The sequence below is a fragment of the Monodelphis domestica genome, chromosome 8, assembly GCF_027887165.1.
Source record: "Monodelphis domestica isolate mMonDom1 chromosome 8, mMonDom1.pri, whole genome shotgun sequence".
Lineage (NCBI taxonomy): Eukaryota > Metazoa > Chordata > Mammalia > Didelphimorphia > Didelphidae > Monodelphis > Monodelphis domestica.
Window position 1 is genome coordinate 57,122,734 of NC_077234.1, and position 20,246 is coordinate 57,142,979.

The 20,246-nt window shown below is 39.2% G+C and overlaps 1 protein-coding gene and 1 long non-coding RNA gene across 2 annotated transcripts in view; one reads left to right on the forward strand and one right to left on the reverse strand.

Moving 5' to 3' along the window:
- Positions 1–20,246, forward strand: part of GK5 (glycerol kinase 5) — a 52,030-nt gene that overhangs the window by 15,631 nt on the left and 16,153 nt on the right. The window contains exons 4-11 of the mRNA XM_056807724.1: positions 3,875–3,968; positions 8,698–8,829; positions 12,994–13,069; positions 13,588–13,649; positions 13,986–14,059; positions 14,590–14,650; positions 17,349–17,475; positions 19,436–19,540. Of these exons, the coding sequence (XP_056663702.1) occupies positions 3,875–3,968; positions 8,698–8,829; positions 12,994–13,069; positions 13,588–13,649; positions 13,986–14,059; positions 14,590–14,650; positions 17,349–17,475; positions 19,436–19,540 (731 nt within the window). The remainder of the gene's footprint in view (positions 1–3,874; positions 3,969–8,697; positions 8,830–12,993; positions 13,070–13,587; positions 13,650–13,985; positions 14,060–14,589; positions 14,651–17,348; positions 17,476–19,435; positions 19,541–20,246) is intronic.
- The window catches only part of LOC130455866 (uncharacterized), a 37,004-nt gene that overhangs the window by 5,889 nt on the left and 10,869 nt on the right, over positions 1–20,246 (reverse strand). Inside the window, exon 2 of the long non-coding RNA XR_008914066.1 lies at positions 10,830–11,102. This is a non-coding gene — a long non-coding RNA (uncharacterized LOC130455866). The remainder of the gene's footprint in view (positions 1–10,829; positions 11,103–20,246) is intronic.

Here is a 20,246-nt window from a genome sequence, read left to right on the forward strand (position 1 = left end):
TGTGACCCTGGACACATCGTTTAACCTCTGAATGGCTCAGCCTCCTCTCTAAAACTCTTTTCATTGTTGAGCGGGTAGAGCTCCACATTTAAAAGACTCTGAAAACACTAGATCTTCTCCAAAAAACTACTGTGATAGGGATTCTCCCACCATCTACTCATTGGGGCCAGGGCACGAGGTGACTTCTAGGTCATCTAGGTAGCATCCTTTTTTAGGACCACATCATTTATCTTTTTTTTTTTAACCCTTGCCTTTAGTCCTAGTATTGGTGCTAAGACAGAAGAGCAGCAAAGACTATGCAGCCAGAGTTAAGTGATTTGGCCAGGATCACACAGCTAAGAAGTGTCCAAGGCCAGATTTGAAGCTAGGTCCTTCCCCACCCTGGGCTTGATGCTCTATCCACTGCTGTATACTTTTTTTTTAACCCTCACCTTATACTGTGTATTGGCTCCAAGGCAGAAGAGTGGTAAGGGCTAGGCAATGGGGGTTAAGTGACTTGCCCAGGGTCACACAGCTAGGAAGTATCTGAGGACAGATTTGAACTTAGGACCTCCCATCTCTAGGCCTGGCTCTCAATCCACTGAGCCACCCAGCTTCCCCCTGCTGTATACTTTTAAATCTTAAACCACATATTTTTAAGATGAGAGAACACAACAGGTTAGCATCTCAAGATAAAATTTCCAAACTAAAAGTAGTATATACTTGATTTATCTATGACGTATTGAAAGGGAAGTTCTTTTTTTTTTTTTTAGAAAACTAAGATCATATCATAACTGGAACTGTACAACAAGCACAGAAAAAAAGTCAGGTTCCACTCTGCCCAGGATAGTTTGGGATTGGCACGTTGGCTAGTTAGAAATTCTTACCAAAACAATTGCTTGAAATTATTGGAGGCAGCTGGTGGCTCCGTGGATGGAGAGCCAGGCCTAGAGATGGGAGGTCCTGGGTTCAAATATGACCTCAGATACTTCCTAGCTGTGTGACTCTGGGCAAGTCTCTTAACCCTCATTACCTAGCCCTTACTGCTCTTCTGTCTTGGAACCAATACACATTATTGATTCTAAGATGGGAGGTAAGGATTATTAGAAGAAAGAAAAAAGGAAGAAGGAAGAATGGAAGGAAAGAAAGAAGGATGAAAGGAAAGAAGGAGGGAAAGAAGGAAGGAAGGAGGGAAAGAAGGAAGGAGGAAAAGAAGGAAGGAAGGAGGGAAAGAAGAAAGGAAAGAAGGGGAAGGAAGGAGGGAGGGAAGAAAGGAAGATTGGAAGGAAAGGAAGGATGAAAGGAAGGAAGGATGAAAGGAAGGAAGGAAGAATATGTCATAGATTTACAAAGTACTTGCCTCCCCATAATCCCCTGGTTAGGGAGCACAAGTGTGTATTGACATCATAGACTCCCTTACAAGTGACTGGTAATTGTTAAAGCTGAGGTTGGCATTGGGTCCCTCCTGGGGGCTGTCTGTCTTCATGGCACTAAGCTGTCTTTCTGCTATGATTGATTTGGGCATTGCTGACACAAGATCTGTGCAACCCAGGACCCACATCTGAGTTATGTCATCCCTCATGACTGGTCCCAGCCAAGTCCTTGCAGCCAAGAAGTGCTCAACCAGTGCTGGTCACGCACAGGCCTTCAAAATGACCAGGTAAAGGTCAGGCAAGCCAAAGACAGGTCTCAGACCAGCACAAAGAACTTCGGGTTGACATTTTTATTAGAGATGCTGAGAAGAGCTGGACAGTGTAGAAAAGGTCAGAACCAAAACTAGCTGGTTCTCAAGTGTTCTCTTGTCATTGTAGAGCAATGACAAATGAGTTCCTGTTCCCCTGGCTCTCCGAGTGTTTGTTCTCAACAGTCATTGCTAGGAGCTGTAAACCCTTCTCAAACATCACCTTCTGGGAGGCCCAGAATCCTTAGGGACATTTTTATGTTCCCCTTCTGATACAGATGAGTAACGTTGTTTAACCACATACTACTTCAGGCAGGTGTCTGCATCTGCATTGGAGAGTTTCTATTCTGTCTTTATCACTCCAGTACAGAATCCAATTCCTGACCCAGAGGAGATATTTAATAAATGCTTGATTGACTGGACTGTCACCAAGCAGTTGCAGATAGGCCTTGGCACTGTAAGCTTCTGAAGTTCCCTGAGCCAGTGAAATCATAGATCTGCATCATCTGCATCACCTCCACCTCCCCAAACCCATTTATGACCTGATTGCTTTGAAGACCAAAAACTTATTTAGTATGATTAATTTGATTAATACTTCTTGAGTAAAGTAATTATGTAGAATGAAGGTATCTTTTCCTCTTGGGGTATTTTGGAGCTTTATCTGATTTTTGAAAAATCTTTAGTTGTTTGTTATGTTCAATCTCTAACTATAGTTTTGTTGTTTTTTTAAATTCATACCTTCTATCTTAGAATTGATACTAAATATTGATTCTAAGGCAGATGACTGGTGAGGGTTAGACAATGGGAGTTAAGTGACTTGCCCAGGGTCACACAGCTAGGAAGCTTCTGAGGCCACATTTGAACCCAGAACCTCCCATCTTGAGTCCTTGCTCTCAATCCACTGAGCAACCTAGTTGCTCCTCTAACTATAGTATTGTTTCAGAGCATCGTATTATCCCCTAATTCTAGATATCAGAATATGCTCATTAGTGATGTTGTTAAATGATTAACTATATGAAGTAGAATTCATTCATCTGACAAACATTGGAGATTCTGCACGTAATTCCAAAAATGAACAAGGCACAGTCCTTGCCCTCAGACCTTCTACTCTAGTACGCTATGTTCCAGCTCTAAACCTGTGACCATAGAAACTATAATTAATAGAGTTAGACTTCATACAAGGTTGCTCGAACCAAGATAATTCTGCAACATTGTACTATTTATAGGCAAAATTCTTTCTTTCTTTCTTTCTTTTTTGTTGATTAAGAAAAATTTTCCATGGTTACATGATTCATGTTCTTTCCCTCGCCTCCTCTCACCCCCCTCCCATAGAGGCAGAATTCTCCTTTGACATCATTCAGGCAAATGGAATTTATATTTAATCAAGCATTTATTAAGTACCTACAATGTGTCCAGTCCGGGGGGGGGGGGGGTTTCAAAGGCAAATGAAACAGTTCCTGTCCTCCTGGAATTTACATGTTTTCACAAGTATTCATGGAAGATAAAGTAAAATTTCTAACATTGTTACTCTGGAAATAACCATTCCATATAACACAGTTTCACTTAATGCCACATTCTCATGGATCCAGCTGAAATTGGGTAGTGTGCTTATATAAAAGAAGGTATGAGTAAAGGCTTAAGAGCATTCACAAATAAAGCCAAGCCATTGGTAGAAATCAAAATGATTTGGGATACAGTAGCTCTCCAGGATTTAATGGATGTGATCCTTCATTTTTTAATAACAGATTTCAGTTTTGCAAACCAGGAAAACCAGGAATGTCCTCAGAAAGAATTTATCTCCATTCTTAAAACCACCGGGTCACAGATTTCCAATTTGTTTTATAGTTATTGTGACAAAAAAATTGTGAAAGAAACAAAAGACTTATAACATCTTGACTTCTTGAAAATGTACAAAGCAAACCATTAAGGAGAATTTGTTATCTTTTTAATAATGATTTCAAAGCAGAGCAATTCAGAAAGAATTAACTTTTTGGATAGATTGTTGAAATTTTATGTAGAGTCTTGGTTGGTTATGAAAATAATTTCTCACAGCGTATCCAATTTAATTATTTCATTCAATTCGACATTGAAATTGAAATGACTATTGTGTTCTGAAATCAGAAATTTCGTTTTTTGCACCAGATCTTTTGTGTGGTTTCCAACAGATGACATTTGGTTTTGTGATAAGTTTTAAAATACTACTTTGTTTCTTAGGAAAACAGGAAATCATTTTCACAACTTCATAAGTTGGCAAGACCTAAGAGCATCTGAGCTTGTGAAATCCTGGAATAATTCTATTCTGTTGAAGGTAATCTGTTCCCTATCTTGTATGATTCAGCTCTTCCTGAATTATCCTTTTAGGCTCCTTTCTTTCTAGATACTTTAGTTAGTCACCAATGTTATTTTTTTTAAAGCCTTGCCTTCCATCTTAGAATTAATACCGAGTATTGGTTCCAAGGCAGAAGAGTGGTAAGGGCTGGGCAATGGGGGTTAAGTGACTTGCCCAAGGGGTTACACAGCTGGGAAGTGTCTGAGACTAGACTTGAACCCAGGACCTCTCTCTTGTCTCCAGGCCTGGCTCTCTATCTACTGAGCAACCTAGCTGCCCCCTTATTCACCAGTATTATTAAAATCTAGGGAAAGGCTGACATTTTTAAGTGCATCTTAGCTATAATCATCATGACATAAAATGAGCTCCTTTTATAGATATGGTGTGATACCTCCGGGGTTCTTCATCTCTTATGCGTCAGGGATCTCCTTTGGAAGCAGTCCGGGAAAGCCTGTGGACTCCTCAGAGTGATATTTTTGAATACATAAGCAATTGGGTTAAATAACTTGCCCAGGACCACATAGCTAGGAAGAGCCTACGTTCAAATTTGAACCCAGGACCTGGTCTCCAAGTCTGCCTTTCTATCCACTGAACCACCCAGCTGCCCTGTAGGCTGTTTTTACAGGCAGATTATGGTTTACCTGCTGCCTACTCAGACCCACCAAGCATCTCTCCGCTTTCCTTTGAGTCCCCACAACGTCTTTGCTCACAGCTAAGTAGCTGTGAGAATATTGGTGCCCTGCCCACTTTTCTGAGTATGTCATCGTCCTAATAGCCCTTGATGCACCTGTGCAGAGCTGTTGGGCTCCCCTAGAGTTTCCTCCTCTTCAGCCTCTTTACACGCCTGTCTCAGATCACTTCTCACCATCACTCGCCCTCCTCTAGATGGTCTCCATCTTCTTAAATTGCAGTGCTTAGAACGGAGCACGATTCCCCAGACAGGGTGAGAACCAGTGAGCTGTTCACTCCCCTTTTCTTGGAAGCCTCTCAGTGTGGATCAGCCCCCTATTCGCTCTTTTGGCTGCTGCATCCTATTCAGTGCGTTCTAGTGAGCTTGAAAGCCTTTAAGCCCCAGAACAAGTGTTCACCATGCCTCTCCCATCTCAAACTTGGGTGAGACTTTATGTTGGTCCCTTTTGAATTTCATTTTGTTAGATTCGGCTCGATGCTCTAGGATGTCCCAAGATCCTTTGGGCCCTGACGTGTCCTCCATCATTAGCTGTTTCTCCCAGCTTGGTTTCAATGACAAATTTGATGGGAGTTTCTCCCCCAGGATTTTCAAGGTTGTTGCCTGTAGCATAGATTTCTCCATTGTGTATTTGTCTAGTTTGAACTTTATTCTTGACCCTCTCATTCAATACCGTTTCCATTACATCATATAACACAAGGAACTGAGTTGTTCACTTGAATGTAGTGATTTCACTGTCTTCAATAATGAAACATCATTAGGGAAACCTGGTCAAATTTTGTCCAATTTCGTCTGTAAAGTGAGGGAGTTGGACCATATGATTTCTGAGTTCTCTCCTACCCTAGATCTTTGATCCTATAGGTATTGGCAAACCTATGGCATGCATGCCAGAAGGATCTGCTCTCTTCCCCCTCTTCACCAAGCCCTCTTCTCAACAGCCCAATGGGAGCTCTTCCTCTCTCCCCTGTCTGGGGTAAGGTGAGGGACTCACATGTAAGCGTGAGGGTTGCAGTTTGGGCACAAGGTCTCTAAAAGTTTTGCCATCACTGCTATAGGCCCTCATCTTTCCCTCTTGAAATGATCTGGTTTATATACATCTTATGTTGTAAAGCTATCTGCAGCTTCCTTTTTTTTGCCTCTATTATTGCTATTTGCTATTTTGTGAGATGTTAATCAATTCTCCTTACCTTTCAACTATGCTTCTCCTTATTTTTTTCCCCATGAATTTATGTTTTAAGCCAACATGAACTTTGGCTGTCTGGTCTCTACTTGTTAACAAAATCAAGACTATGCCAAGTATATTCTTTTCTCTTCTACGTTATATCAGCCTCTTTACATCATTCAGGCTTCTGTAAAAGTTCGTGATCACTGTAATCTATGTCTTTTCCTCTGTTTTCCCCCTTTTGCCGCCAGTGGCTTGTTTGAATAGGTTATCTTTGAGTTGTTATTGCACCCATGAGATGTTATTCTCATCTTTATTCTGATTTAGTATTGTTCTAACCTTTCCCTTAAACTAGTCTGTGGTCTGAGTACTCTCAGAGAGATGTTTTGAAGATCAACAAATTTTCATTTTTTTCTACTAAAGATATATCCAGTTTCACTTTTTATTGATTTTGGTCAGTCCTCACTATGTTTAATGCATTCTCTTTAAAATGTAAATGTCTTGAGGGCAAGGACTATTTTTGCCTTTCTTTTTTTGTATTCCCAGCACTTAGAACAATTATTGGCCCATAGAAAGCATTTAATAAATGTTTGTCTACTAACTGATCCCCAACTCTCTCTTTGAAGAAAGTATTATTGATATATTGACAGGAAACTAATGAGAAGCCATCTCTGAGCCTGTGACCTCTTTCATCTTACTCCTGAGTCGTATTTTAAAATATATTTCACTGTCCTACCCTGTACCCTCTTTCCCATTGATGCTATTGAGTTTGGTTTGGAAGAGTTTGTCAAATTTTTTATAGCATTTTCTTCTTGTTATTATCTTCAGTTATCTTCCTGGTGGTCTTCCTTACGTTCATTTCCTCTGTCCTCTTCCTGAAGATTCCTTCCCAACCTCCAGTTGTCTTCGCCTTCAAATTTCTTGATCTCTTTATTTGCTTTTTGTTTGTTGGTTAAATTCATCATCGTTTCTATGAGGGCATGACTCATTTAATTAGCCTGTGCCTCAGTATCTATAAGCTTGCTATGTATACAATATTTCCTATTGTTTGTGGATAAAAATCTCTACCACTAGAAAATGGGCTTTGTCTCCAAAGAGAGTGGATGTTGTTTTGTTTTTAGTCATCTTTGAAAGCAGGAGTTGGAGGATTCCTTGTTGGTAATCTCATATAAGGTTAGGAGAGGATGCTTATGGCAGATAGGGAGATGGTCCAGCTGACTCCAGAGATCCCTTTGAGCTCTGATTATGATACTTTTGAATTAATCAATAACCTGAAGGTTTTCTGCAGTGGTTTTTTTTGTTTTTGTTTTTTTACTATTGGCAAGGTTTGCAGCCAACTTCCTTGTGACTTAAACGACTTTGACTATTGGGTACATACCTCCTATATTTACATTCTTCCTTTGGAGATCCTACCTAGTCTCCTTTTCAGTAAGCAAAAAGATGGAAGGAAATAACATTTCAGGTTCCTTTTGTTACTAATCCCTTCCTTCTCTGGGGAAAAGTCTGATCCTGCCAGCCAAACAGAGAGCAAGGGGAAAGGGTGGAGAAAGCAGCTTTGTTTAATGTTTTCTATCAGCAGTATCCATTTTCACTATGTAATAAATAGCTCCATCAGCTTTTTAAACTCCATTGTTGGTTTGACATGTTATTAATATGGACATTCAAGTTGACTGGACTGATTTTTGTCTTACAAACCTCCAACTTCTGCTTAGATTTTACATAAGTCCTGCTCTGGGCTTTTTAACAAAGAATCAGGCTATTGAGAGGTAAGCCTGAAACTGTAAGAAGATATTTTTTGTTCTTGATGTTCTGATAAACCTAGAATATAATTTATCTAAGCGTGAAATGTAGAAGGTTTAGAGTTATTTTACTTCTGTAATCAAACACCTTCATCCCAGATTAGTATTAACCTAATTTTCTTCCACATGTATTCCCATTTTTGAATTGAGAAAAAAATCAAGAAGTAAATTTCTTATTTTTCCTAAGTCTGTTTGGTTTTACAGTGTTCTCAGGGTTCCAATTCATAGGTTTGACTTGAAGCCAAGATGTGGGAGTATAAGTGAAATAAAAAGATTTTAATGTTAATCTTCAACAGAGGCAGCTTAGTGGAAAGTGAGCTGGCCCTTGGTGCCAAGAAACCTTGAGTTCAAGTTCCACTTCTTATCGCATACCAACTGTGTGGCCTTGGACAGATCAGTTAACTTTTAATACTTTAAGCAACTTTCTAAGATTATAAGTTCCTGAGAAGATGCTGCTCACCATTGGTGGAGGGAGTTTCCTCACCAGCAACGTTCCCTGTGACAGTGAAATCACAATGTCTATACCGTCATCTTTGCCACTTAAAGATTTTGCCTGATGGATGCATTCCTACCATATTTAAATTCTCTTCCCTCTCCCTGTTCTGAATTTGCAACATCAGCTTAATTCATAACCACCTGAGGGTGCTACATGCTGCTGACTGGCCTGCAGTTTTCTCAGGACTCCAGGACAGAGTTTACCATGTAGAATTCATCTACTTACTCCAGTCTGACTACTATGAATTCAGCCTCCCTCTGCTCCATGACACCTTTCTATTATAGTCAGAATTAGCCTGGCCACTCAAGAGGGCTTGCCCCCGGCCCAGTAATAAACAAGGCTGGATCAGGCTGTGCAGCCCAATGCCTGCTTTCTGCATATGCTCATTTCCCTTTAATAAGGCAATTAAAAAAAAAATCTGTTCAGTACATAAGAGAGACCAAGCCATGTTCCAGAATAGTTTAAAGAAATTCTATTTGGTACTTCCTCGTGTAATTAGCTTAATCTTCTCAAGAAGTAGTATTAAATATCGACTTTTAAAATGTTCTCTTTTCGTTGAACAGATAGTACAGAATACCTGCAAAGTACTTCACCTTTTCACTCGGAGTAAACGACTTTTAGGTGCCAGTTTATTCAGCTTTACGACTCAGCATGTGTCTTTGAGATTGGTCTGGGTTTTACAGAACTTGACTGAGGTAAGAGCAGACTGTGGTGATGATGGGAGTTGGGAGGGGGCAAGATGAGGACTTTGGGGAAGAAACGTTTCACATTTCAGGGTGTAAATGTATTCTTTCCACCATGTAGGTGAAACATCTGCTTTCCCCATAGAGTTGGGATAGGAGATTGGACACCTCTATTTTTTGGCCCATTTTTGAGACTCGGATTCAAATCATATATCAGCAATAAAGATAAAAAACTATGTGTATTGTATGCCTAATTACATGCCAGTTAAGTATGTAGAGAAAAGTTCATAATGTTCTCAAAGTAGTTGGTACTCAGTACAGATTTTTTAAAAATGTATCCCAATATTGTACTTTTTAATATCCTAGGATCTATAAGGAAATAGGCTATTTACATGCATCATTCATATATATATATGCATAATCTCTCTTGATATATAGACATAGATGTATGTTAGCCACTTTCACTTTAAAACCTGAATTTAGAAAATGCCATGTGTAAAAATGTATTTTACAGAAATAATAAATGATCCATTTTTAGTAGGACCGTTGCTTCAGCACAGATTTACTCATAATTGTCACTGATTTTCTTAGTTCCTGTGATGTTCACCATCTCAATTTCTTCTGCTCTAACGTTGAGCACTCCACTTGTAGCCTCCCGTTTGGCCTTTCATCGTCCCCTTCCCTTCCTCCTTCCAAACCTGATCTGTAGCTTTTCTTTTATCTCTGTTTTCTTAATCTTTACCAGTTCTTCTGGCCCATTTCCCCTCCCTTCACAGTCTTCATATTGTGACCAAGCTGTTCAACTCTTCATTGCACTCCACGCTCTAGTCTTTTGGCCCATTGGCCTTCTGTTCCTTCCTTGTTGTTCTTCAAAACTGGGTCACCCCACAAGCCTATTTTTCTACTTTTACTCCAGAACCACTGAACACTGTTAGAGGAAGACGTGAGATCATGCTGACGGATTTTACTACAAAGCCATATTATCTAATTGAACCGAATCCTCAGTGCTGCAGGGCAATCCTTTTATTTTCCTCTGATGGTCTGACTCCTTGTCATAGTCCCCCAAAAAGCGATTGTAGAACTTCTCTCAAGTTCCTTAAGCAGAACATTCTAATTATGTTTATGTGTACATACATGCACATCATTTTCAGAGAGATTATATTTTAGTGGGGGGGAGGTAGCTTTTGTCCAAACTACTAGAATAATCACAAGTCATTGTATTGAGCCCTGTGGGGAGATACACAGATCTCTATATGTAACCTATAAATCACCCTCAGGAGGTTTCCCATCCTATTTCAAGAGATGAGACATAACACAAGCAAGTTAAGGAAAGTTAAAATTTGTACGACAGGTGTTATTAGAACAAGTCAATATTTGATCTATCACGAAAATTACTGTTATAGAAAAGAACAATCAGGAGGAAATTTAACCTTTTAGTCCTGGTTATTTAGAGATAGAATTACATGAGCTGAAGAGACTGTACAAAATGCAAATAAAGATCCTTTTGATTTAAATCATATATGCAAGATTAATTCATTTTGGCAAAAAGATATAACTAGTTATTGAGAGATTTATTATGGCTTGCCAAAGACTTCATTTTAAGTAAAGAAAAATCATTTAAATAGACATTCAATTAGCTTGGCTATAAAGAGCCAATGTATCTGTACAAGATACTCCTGTCTTCTTCCACAGCCTCCCCTTTCTCCTTCCACAAATCAGAAAGGAAAGTTGCTGGAGAAAGAACAATCCAAGAACTTCATATTCAAGGAACCCACCAAAAATATTTCTCCTGAATAGCTCGTCGATGACCTGCAGTAAAGGTTTTGTTCTTCAAGTTCACTCTTAGACATTTTGCTGTTTGTCGTTCAGAAAGCAGTTTTTCCAGAGAGGCGTTACGAGGTTTTGGCGGCAGGCCAGACTTCTGCCAGTCTGATGGTTCGGGTTGTGAGACTGGAACGGCATGAGAGGCCCGTGAATCACGGAACAGGCTAAACGAAAGGAGGCTTACTTACCGCCGGTGGGAAGGTCGCGCATGCCAGTAACTCGGCTGGGTTTAAGTGCTCTTCCTCGTTTCTGTACAGAGACATATCTGGTGAGCAGAGCAGGGAGGCGACTTGTGTGGCACCGAGACACTCGCCACATAGAGAGGATCTTGACTTCTTGTGGGCTAGGCAGCCTTGACAGGAACTCAGTCGAGCCTGGGCCTTCTGGGCCTAGCGAGCCTTCCAGGCCGAGGTCTTTCTTCTTATTTTGTGCCCAGAGCCCCTTGGGTGGTCTGGAAAAGCCTGTGGACAAACGATACGTTTAAACGTATGAAAACATAGAGGATTACGAAGGAACCAGTTATGTTGATTATTAAAACAGTAAAAACAAACACATAAACCCATAAGACCAAAGCGCTGAGTTTATGAGCTTATGGCTGAAAGCTTGTTTCCTGGGGAGAAATTTGTCTAGCTTACATGTCAGACATCCCGGTCAGTACAGTTCCTTCCTATCCTAAAAGGGTTATTGGGTCTCTAGATGACTAGAATTATACTAGAATACTAGATTACTAACGTGCATTTAAAGAGATGAATCATACAATAGACCCTTTTATACCTTTTTCAATTTTCCTTTTGAGATAAATATATTTCAGGTATAAATGTATAAAGCAGGCACCCATTTTCCTTTCTCTTTGGTGTTGTCCTGGTGAAAAGGGTGTCAGCCTTTTCCTTTCAAAAGCGCACCCACTCTGTGAGTTTCCTTTTCCGTTCCCTACTACTGACCCGGCTCCCAAGGACATTTTGTTAGGTGTTTTGGTGGCTCTTGGGGCCTCTCAGCAGAGGAGTAGGCCTTGGTTAAAAGGGTCTTCGGGGTTCTGAAAGTGTTGTGGAAGCAGGAGAGACAAACGCTTTGGACTCACTGGCTCTAGCCAGTAAGCAGCCATTCTTGCAGTTGATCTGATGGATGAAGGTCAGGGGCCTGGCAAAAAAAGGTGGTTTAGACCTCTTAGGGGAGTTGAGGTTTTCAAAGGGGAGACTTGGGGGTTTTGAGGGTATCTGCTTTCTCATATAGCCACAAGTAGAGTTCCTTTAGAAAGATGGCTGGAGGGAGCAATTAGGTGGCTCAGTGGATTGAAAGCCAGGCCTAGAGATAGGAGGTCCTGGGTTCAAATGTGACCTCAGACACTTAACCTCCATTTCCTAGCCCTTACTGCTCTTCTGCCTTGGAACTGATACACAATATTAATTTTAAGACAGAAGGTAAAGATTTAAAAAAAAAAAGAAAGAAAAATAAAGATGGTAGAGATATTTTGGGGATGGTGACTGGAGACCATTCATAATTATGAATCATTTATAAATTAAGATATTGTCAAGGAGACTCTACTTAGAATTGTCATAATCCTCTCCCTTTTTTGTGGAAATGTGGTATCAGAAAATGGAGTTATTTTGCTGATCTTGGCAAGCCAAACCAAAGTAAATCTAAAATGTTTTTTATGTGATTGTACGGAATAAGTACATTTGCATTTTACACATGGGAAGAGTTTTGCCCTAAATTTTGTGTAAGAGAATTTCATACTCTTTACTTACCCTTCTCTCCAAGGAATGCCTGCTCAGCCTACCCAAATTTTAGACATACTTCAGGACCTAAACCAGGTCTTTCACAAAACCTTTTTTTGTCTACAGATCTCTTCTTGGTATTCTATAAGGCTTATTGTCTGTATCCTATCTTTTGCTCTCAATTATATTCTGTCTTGTTTCATATGTCTGTTTCCACCTTCCCAAGATTATACATTCCTTGAGTGTGAGAATGCCACAGACTTTTGCATCCTCCCCATAATGCCTAGCAGATGTATAATGAATGATTCAGTCATTTGTTGATTTGAGTTTTATGCTATTTTGTATTGTATGGTAACTTCTTTCTGAAAAGCTCATGTTCATATAGAAATATATCATTTGTCTAATTCAGTTTTGTTGATATCTTATCATTCCAAAATATGATTAACTTTATCCTCTTATTTGCAAACCATTCCTTTAATTTGGTAGGTGATGTTCTCGTATTAACCTTAACGCTTGAAAATTATTTGAGAAGAATTTGGCAATACTTTTTCCTTCTCTGATGTAGATGAGTACATTACAGTTGGTAGGTCTGACTTTTAAAAAATTAAATGTAATTTTGCATTTTGGGGTTTCCTAGGTGCAAAAAGCAGTTGCAGAAGGAAATTGTTGCTTCGGGACCATTGATACTTGGCTGTTGTATCGGCTCACAAAAGGTAGGGCTCCCCTGGTGAAGCGATGACTCCAGGAAGTGGAATTTGTGAGAGGAAGACAAAGGAGCACAAAGGAGCAGGGGTGATGGCCTCCTGGCTTTCCTTTCCCATCCTAGACGCTCTCCTCAGAGCCTCATATGAGTCACAGATGGCCAAGTGGAAACATCTTGATCATTCGAAATAGGAAGCTGCTGCTAAGGCTTTGCTTCCCCAGAATTTTTTTTTTAGACTCTCACCTTCTATCTTAGAATCAATACCGTATATTGGCTCCAAGGCAGAAGAACAGTAAGGGCTAGGCCGTGGGGGTTAAGCGACTCGTCCTGGGTCACCCAGCTAGGAAGTGGAGGTCAGATTTGAACCCAGAACCTCCTGTCTCTAGGCCTGGCTCTCAATCCACTGAGCTACCCAGCTGCCCCTCAAGAATTTGATAGTGATAGTGTGGATACGTCTATACTTGAATCGTCTGCACTTGGTCTTTGTGACACCTAGAACTAAATGTCTCATTTTCATTATAAATGCAGGTTCTGAGTATGCCACGGACTTTTCAAATGCTAGTACAACTGGAATTTTTGACCCATATCAGGTAGAAACTTTTTGTGTCTTCTTTTAGAGCTAAGTATAGTAGATTGCCAAAACTGGCCCTGAAGAGAGTTGAGAAAATGCACCTCCATCGTCTCTTTGTAGTTCCAGGAGAGTCTGGGTGTGAAATGTCATGTGTGCTGTCCCACAGAACTGCTGGCTACTTTGGCTGACTTGCTTCTTTTTTCCTTTTAAAAAAAAACAAACTGATTTGGGGATTGGGGAGGGCTGTGCTTGAAAATGAAGGTCTTATAAAAACCAAAAATATAAGAAATAAGGTAAAAGAATGAAATGACTAGGCAAATCCATTTTTATTTTTAAGAAGTATTTTTATGTTTAGATGTGTTGGAACGGGATCCTTACTTCCCTGCTTTCTATACCAGCTTCCCTCCTGCCTCCTGTTGAAGACACAAGGTAAGAATAAGTCCCATATAAAAACCAACCCAAAAATCTTTTCAGCCATTTTATAGCCTTGCAAATGGGGGACTTGTGCAGAATCTTAAAATACCATAAGATTTTTCTTTTGATTTGTAAATATGTATTCTATAAATAGTACTACATATTATAGTGTTTTTCTTAAATTATACTTAAATGTGATTCTTTTTTTTTAACCCTTCCATCTTAGAATCAATACTGTGTATTGGCTCTAAGGCAGAAGAGCGGTAAGGGCTAGGCAATGGGGGTTAGATGACTTGCCCAGGGTCACACAGTTATAAAGTGTCCGGGGCCAAATTTGAACCCAGTACTTCCTGTCTCTAGACCTGGATCTCAATTCACTGAACTACCCAGCTGCCCCCTTTAATGTGATTCTTCATCACATTTTAATAGGTCTTTGTGCTACTTATCTCCTAATATTCTGATATAAGCTCAAATTAATTGTTAAAATCTTAAATTCATGTTTTTTTAAGGCATGATGACTAATTTTAAAACTTATTTTACTTAAGTCACAACTTTGGATTAGTGCATGAAGAAATACTTGGAGCACCTATACCAATTGTGGCCTTGGTGAGTAAAAAACTTAATACCTTCCCTTTGTGGTAAAAAATCAGTTAATTTAGAGGAATAACCAGATTTGGATATGGGGAAAACAACTGCTCTTGATTCCAAATTGGTCAAAACATTTTTCACTGAAACAGGGCCCTGAAAGGAAGGTCTAGACAGTTTGCACAAGTGTTTCTGTTTTGAAACCACTTGGATAGCTTTTGTCATTTACTTTCATACCCATTTTTAGAAAATCTTATTTAAATTTTGTTTAGAGAGGATTTTTTTTCTGATAGGGATATCATTTGTTTTTGAGGGGCCTGGGATTCAGCTAAGGCTTTCCTTTGATATTACCTTAGCTGGACATCTTCGTGTTAAATACAGCTGGCATCTGCTGCTAGAGCAAAGGGTTTTTTCCTTTGGACAAAGCAGTTATACACTAGTAGGAACAATAGCATTGGGACTCAAAACGGCCATGTTCAAGGTTCAAATCCTGACCCTTTTTTGTAAAAATGGAAGTACTAATTCTTATACTATCTTAGCAGGCTGTTAAAAAGCTCAGATGAAATGTGAAAGTGCTTTATAAGCCATAAATTCTATATAAATTTAGGGAAGCTAGTGGCACAGTGGATAGAACACCAGGCCTGAAGTCATTGTCCTGGGTTCAAATCTAGCCTCAGACACTTACTAGTTGTGTGACCCTGAGCAAGTCACTGAAGTCCATTTGTCTCAGTTTCCTCATCTATAAAATGAGCTGGAGAAGGAAATGGCAAACCATGCCATTATCTTTGCCAAGAAAACCTCAGAATGGAGTCACAGAGAGTTGGATGTAACTGAAAAATGACTGAACAATTTGTTAGATTGTTAGGGGATGGAAATGTATCTCTTCCTCATTAATGATCACGAGAGAGGCACTTTATGTGTTGTTATCTGCTTCTGCTAGATGGAAAAGAAGAATATAAGGCAATTAAAGGAAATAACAGCAGATGAAAACATAAGATTTTTATTTAGGTATATGTTGGGGGTTTTGGTTTTAGAAGGTTATTCACTTACAAAAATGAATTCTGTGGAAATATGTTTTGTGTAATAATACATGTATAATTCAGATTGAATTCTTGTCAGATCTGGAAGGGGGGGCGGGGAGAAGAGAAGGAGACTGAAGGGCTCCAGGTATGGACAAATCATGAAAATATTAGAAATAAATCCATAAGTCTGATCCATGAGCATTTTGCTCATTAGAGTCAGCTTTTGAACACATCTTTAATACTTCCATGATTTTTTTCATACCTGGAACCCTTCAGAGATGATTTGGATCATATAATTTCAGAAAACGTATGTAGAAAATTTGTTATTAAATTTTTAAATAGATCAAAATGCAAATAAAGACATTTATTTGACTCTTATTAACCAAACACTTATGACAGTGACAGGAAGAAACTATAATAACTACCAAAAACTGATCAATCTCATTTGATCCCAAAGAGCCTTGTGGGTAAAGAAAAATGGGATAATGCATAATTTTTGTTGTTTGATTTGGTTTGGTTATATGGGAAGAATTCAAGGTACAAATTAAGTCTAGAGAGGTTAGATTAATCAAATTGATAAGAATATCTCAAATTTTTAAAAATTAAAAGCCTTTTCTATATGTGTGATTAGCTCGTTTGTAATAGATTTTTTTAAAGCCTAGAAATACATGTCCTGTTTATAACTAGTATAGATTACAAATTAGCTGGGGTTTTTTTAAACTCAACAGAGAAGGTGCTTAGCGCCACCTGGTGGCAGCATTTTCCCATTACAGGCCAAGTAGGCTCAGTCGCCAAATTTCCAAACAGAAATTGACAGCCTGTGCAGTCCTGGAGGTTTTCTCTGCTGCTTTGGCCCAGGGACTAGTCCGTTGGATTATTTCACAAGACATATGAAGGCTCACGTTAGGTTTCTAGTCAGACATTCGTAACACATTTTGAGAGATGCACTTTTAAAGTTTTTTTAAAAACATTTTCCCATGGGTACGATTCATGTTCTTTCCCTCCCCTCTCCCAGAGCTGACAAGCAATTCCTATTTCTATGTTATTCATTTTTGTAAGAGAGGAATCTTTGAAAATCACAGCTCCAAATCCTATACCTGTATAAACCAGTGAAAGATCACGGCTTTCTTCTGCGTTTCTCCTCCCGCAGTTGTTTCTCTCAGCGTGGATAGCCTTCCTTCTCCTAACTCCCTCCAGATTGTTATGGGTCATTGCTATCAGTAGCAAAGCCATTACGTTCAATTGTGCCACAGTGTATCCGTCTCTGTATATAATGTCCTCCAGGCTCTGCTCCTCTCACTCTGCATCACTTCCTGGAAGTTATTCCAGTTCACATGGAATCCCTCCAGTTCATCATTCCTTACAGCACAATAGTATTCCATCACCAACAGATACCACAGTTTGTTCAGCCATTCCCCAACTGAAGGGTATCCCCTCATTTTCCAATTTTTTGCCACCACAAAGAGTGCAGCTATGAATACTTTTGTACAAATATTTTTTTAAAATCTAAGAGAAGCCTTTGCCCTTTAGTAGAAAGGGCCCATAGATAACAGTGTAGAAGAAACAACTGAATACAAGTCTGGTTCCAACAGATTTTTTTTAATGTAGTTAAAAAAGTAAAATATCTGGTGATCTAGAATATATAACTTTGAAACTGATTGAGTCAGCTGCTTGTTCTCTTCTGGTCATTCATACAGGTAGCTGACCAACAGTCAGCCATGTTTGGAGAGTGCTGCTTTCAGAGAGGAGATGTGAAATTCACAATGGGAACGGGAACTTTTTTGGATATTAATACTGGAACCAACCCTCAACAGACTGTTGGAGGTAAACTTTCACTTGTTTGTTTTTGGTGAATAAAGCCCCATCTCTTAAGCAAACTTGAGCAGATCTTCAGGATGCTTACTGGGAGACAGTCTTTTGCTGTCCATTGATTTTTCATATCAAGGTCACTAACTATCTCTTTAAGTTTAGTGAACAGCATTAAAAAATGTCCATTTCCTACTTTTTTTTTTTTAATCCTTTCCTTCTGTCTTGGAGTCAATGCTATGTATTGATTTTAAGGCAAAAGAGCAGTAAGGACTAGGCCATGAGAGTGAAATAACTTGCCCAGGGTCACACAGCTAGGAAGTGTCTGAGGCCTGATTTGAACCCAGGACCTCCCCTCTCTAGGCCTGGCTCCAAATTCACTGAGCCCCCCAGCTGACCTTTTCCCATTTTCTTTTACTGTATGGTATTGTTATCTCTACTTTTTAGCAACAAAATAATATTTATGTGATGTGTTCTATATATCTCTATATATTTATGCATATTTATGTGCAATATCAACTTGGTAAGTGTGGGACATTCTGGTCTGCTTTCTGAACATGACTTGGATAATCCTGAAGGCACGGCGCTATCAAGGAGCTCACAATCTAATGGAGGAAGATAACATGCAGACAACTATATAGGAACAGTGTATCCAGGATAAATCAAACCTACTTCCTGTTCTGTAACAGGGTTCTCTCTTGATGATTGAAGTTTAGAGTGATTCATTAGGGGGGTTCGCCTTTGGAGCTATCATTGATAAACTGTCAAAGTTAGAAGTAGGTTTACTATCTTTTGGTCACTCCCAAACTTTGTCCTTCTCCAAAGGTTGCTCTTTTATTTGAGGACATTGTCTAGTTGCCCAAGTTCGTAACCCTGGAGGCTCTCCTTGATTCTTTGCTGTCCCCAAACCCACCTACCCTTTTCTGTTGCCAGAGCTCATCAGTTCTGCCTCCATATCTTTTTTCTAGTTGTCCTTTTCTCTCCATTCATGCGGCTGCCACCCTCATTCACGTACCTTTCACCCCTCTACTATAAGTCTCCTAATTCCTTTTCTTGCCTCCAGTCTATTTTTTTCTCGAATTCATTTTCCACATATCTTCCAACTAGATACAAATCCAACTATGTCACTTCTTGGCTACAATCTTCTGTCCCTCCCTGTTGCACTTTCTTCAGCCCAACATTTAAAACCCTTTTGCAATCTGACTCCAACCTAATGTTCCAGATTGATTCACATCATTCCTCTTCACACCATCTTAGTTCCAGACAAACTTGCTAAGCTACTGTTTCCCAAACTTGGCATTCTGTCTTTTGCCTCAGTGCTGACAAACTCACTTGCCTGGAATGTACTTTGTTTTTTATTTAAACCCTTTCTTTCTGGCCTAATTTCTGGTCTAACAACTCTAAGACTAAAGGGCAAGGGCTAGGCAAATGAGGCTAAGTGACCTGCCTAAGGCCACATAGCGAGGATGTGTCTGAGGCCATATGTGAACCCAGCACTTCCCATCCTCAGGCCTGGCTCTCTGTTCACTGCTACTTCGCTGCCCCAAATGTGCCTCTTTACCTTGTCCTACTATAATCTTTAGTTGCCTCAGAGGCTCCATTTGACACTTCTCACTCCAATCCTTTCCTTTGCTGCCTCAAATCCCTTACTTAGCTGCGGCCTCTTTCTTTCTTCCTCTGCATTTCATATCCCCAGGAACCTCTTTGAGATCTGGGCTCTTTTGTTTGTTTATTCTATGTATCTGAAATACCTTGCAGATGGCAGGCATTTCGTGTTGGCAGAATTAAATTGAATATAGATTTCTTTAGTAAACTTGTCTCAAGATAGCTTTGGGTTTTACTTAGAACTTGTTTGGAAATTGGCAGAGAAGTACAAGTCTCTTATTTTAAGATGACTAAATTATCCCCTTTAAAAATGTCTTAAACAGTGAATTAGGGATTAAATATCGTATAACTTGCACTTATTTTTATTCATAAGGATTCTATCCATTAATTGGTTGGAAGATTGGGCCAGAAGTTGTATGCTTGGCTGAAGGCAATGCAGCAGACACTGGTACTGCCATAAAATGGGCCCAAGCTTTGAGTAAGTAGACCTTTAAACTAATCATAAAATATTCTAAATTTAAACACTCTTAAATGCTAATACCACTTACTCCCTTGATAGAAATCAGTCAGGGTACTAACTAGTGTTTCTGCACAAAGGCTTTGAATAAGGACTCTTTGTGGAAATATTTGGAATTGCAAGATATAGAACAAAAATGACTATTTGAGAGTTAAAACCAGGGGAAAATAAAGATAAGTAAAAGCATTGTGGGTTTTTTTTTTCCCCCTTTGGATTTCTAGATCAGAAATTGGTTTGGTGCATTATCTAGATCTGTTTGTTTTCTGTTTAAAATTATTTTTATTTATTTTGTTAAATATTTCCCAATTATGTGTAAAAAACATTTAGCAATCTTTTTAAAATTTTGAGTTCAAAATTTTCATTATTCCTCTCATTCCTACCCATTCCTTGAGAAGGCAAACAATTTGATTTCAGTTACTCATGCACGGTCATGCAAAGCATATTTCTATATTTGTCATGTTGTAAAAGAAAACATAAACTAAAGAAAACAATAAAGACATTTTTAAAAAGTATGCTTCAATCTGCATTCAGAGTTTATCAATTCTTTCTCTGGAGGTAGGTAGCATTTTTCATCATGAGTCCTGTGGAATTGTCTTGGATCATTGTTTTGATCTGGGTAACTATCTTTCACAGTTGATCATCCTTACAATATCGCTGTTAACTATGC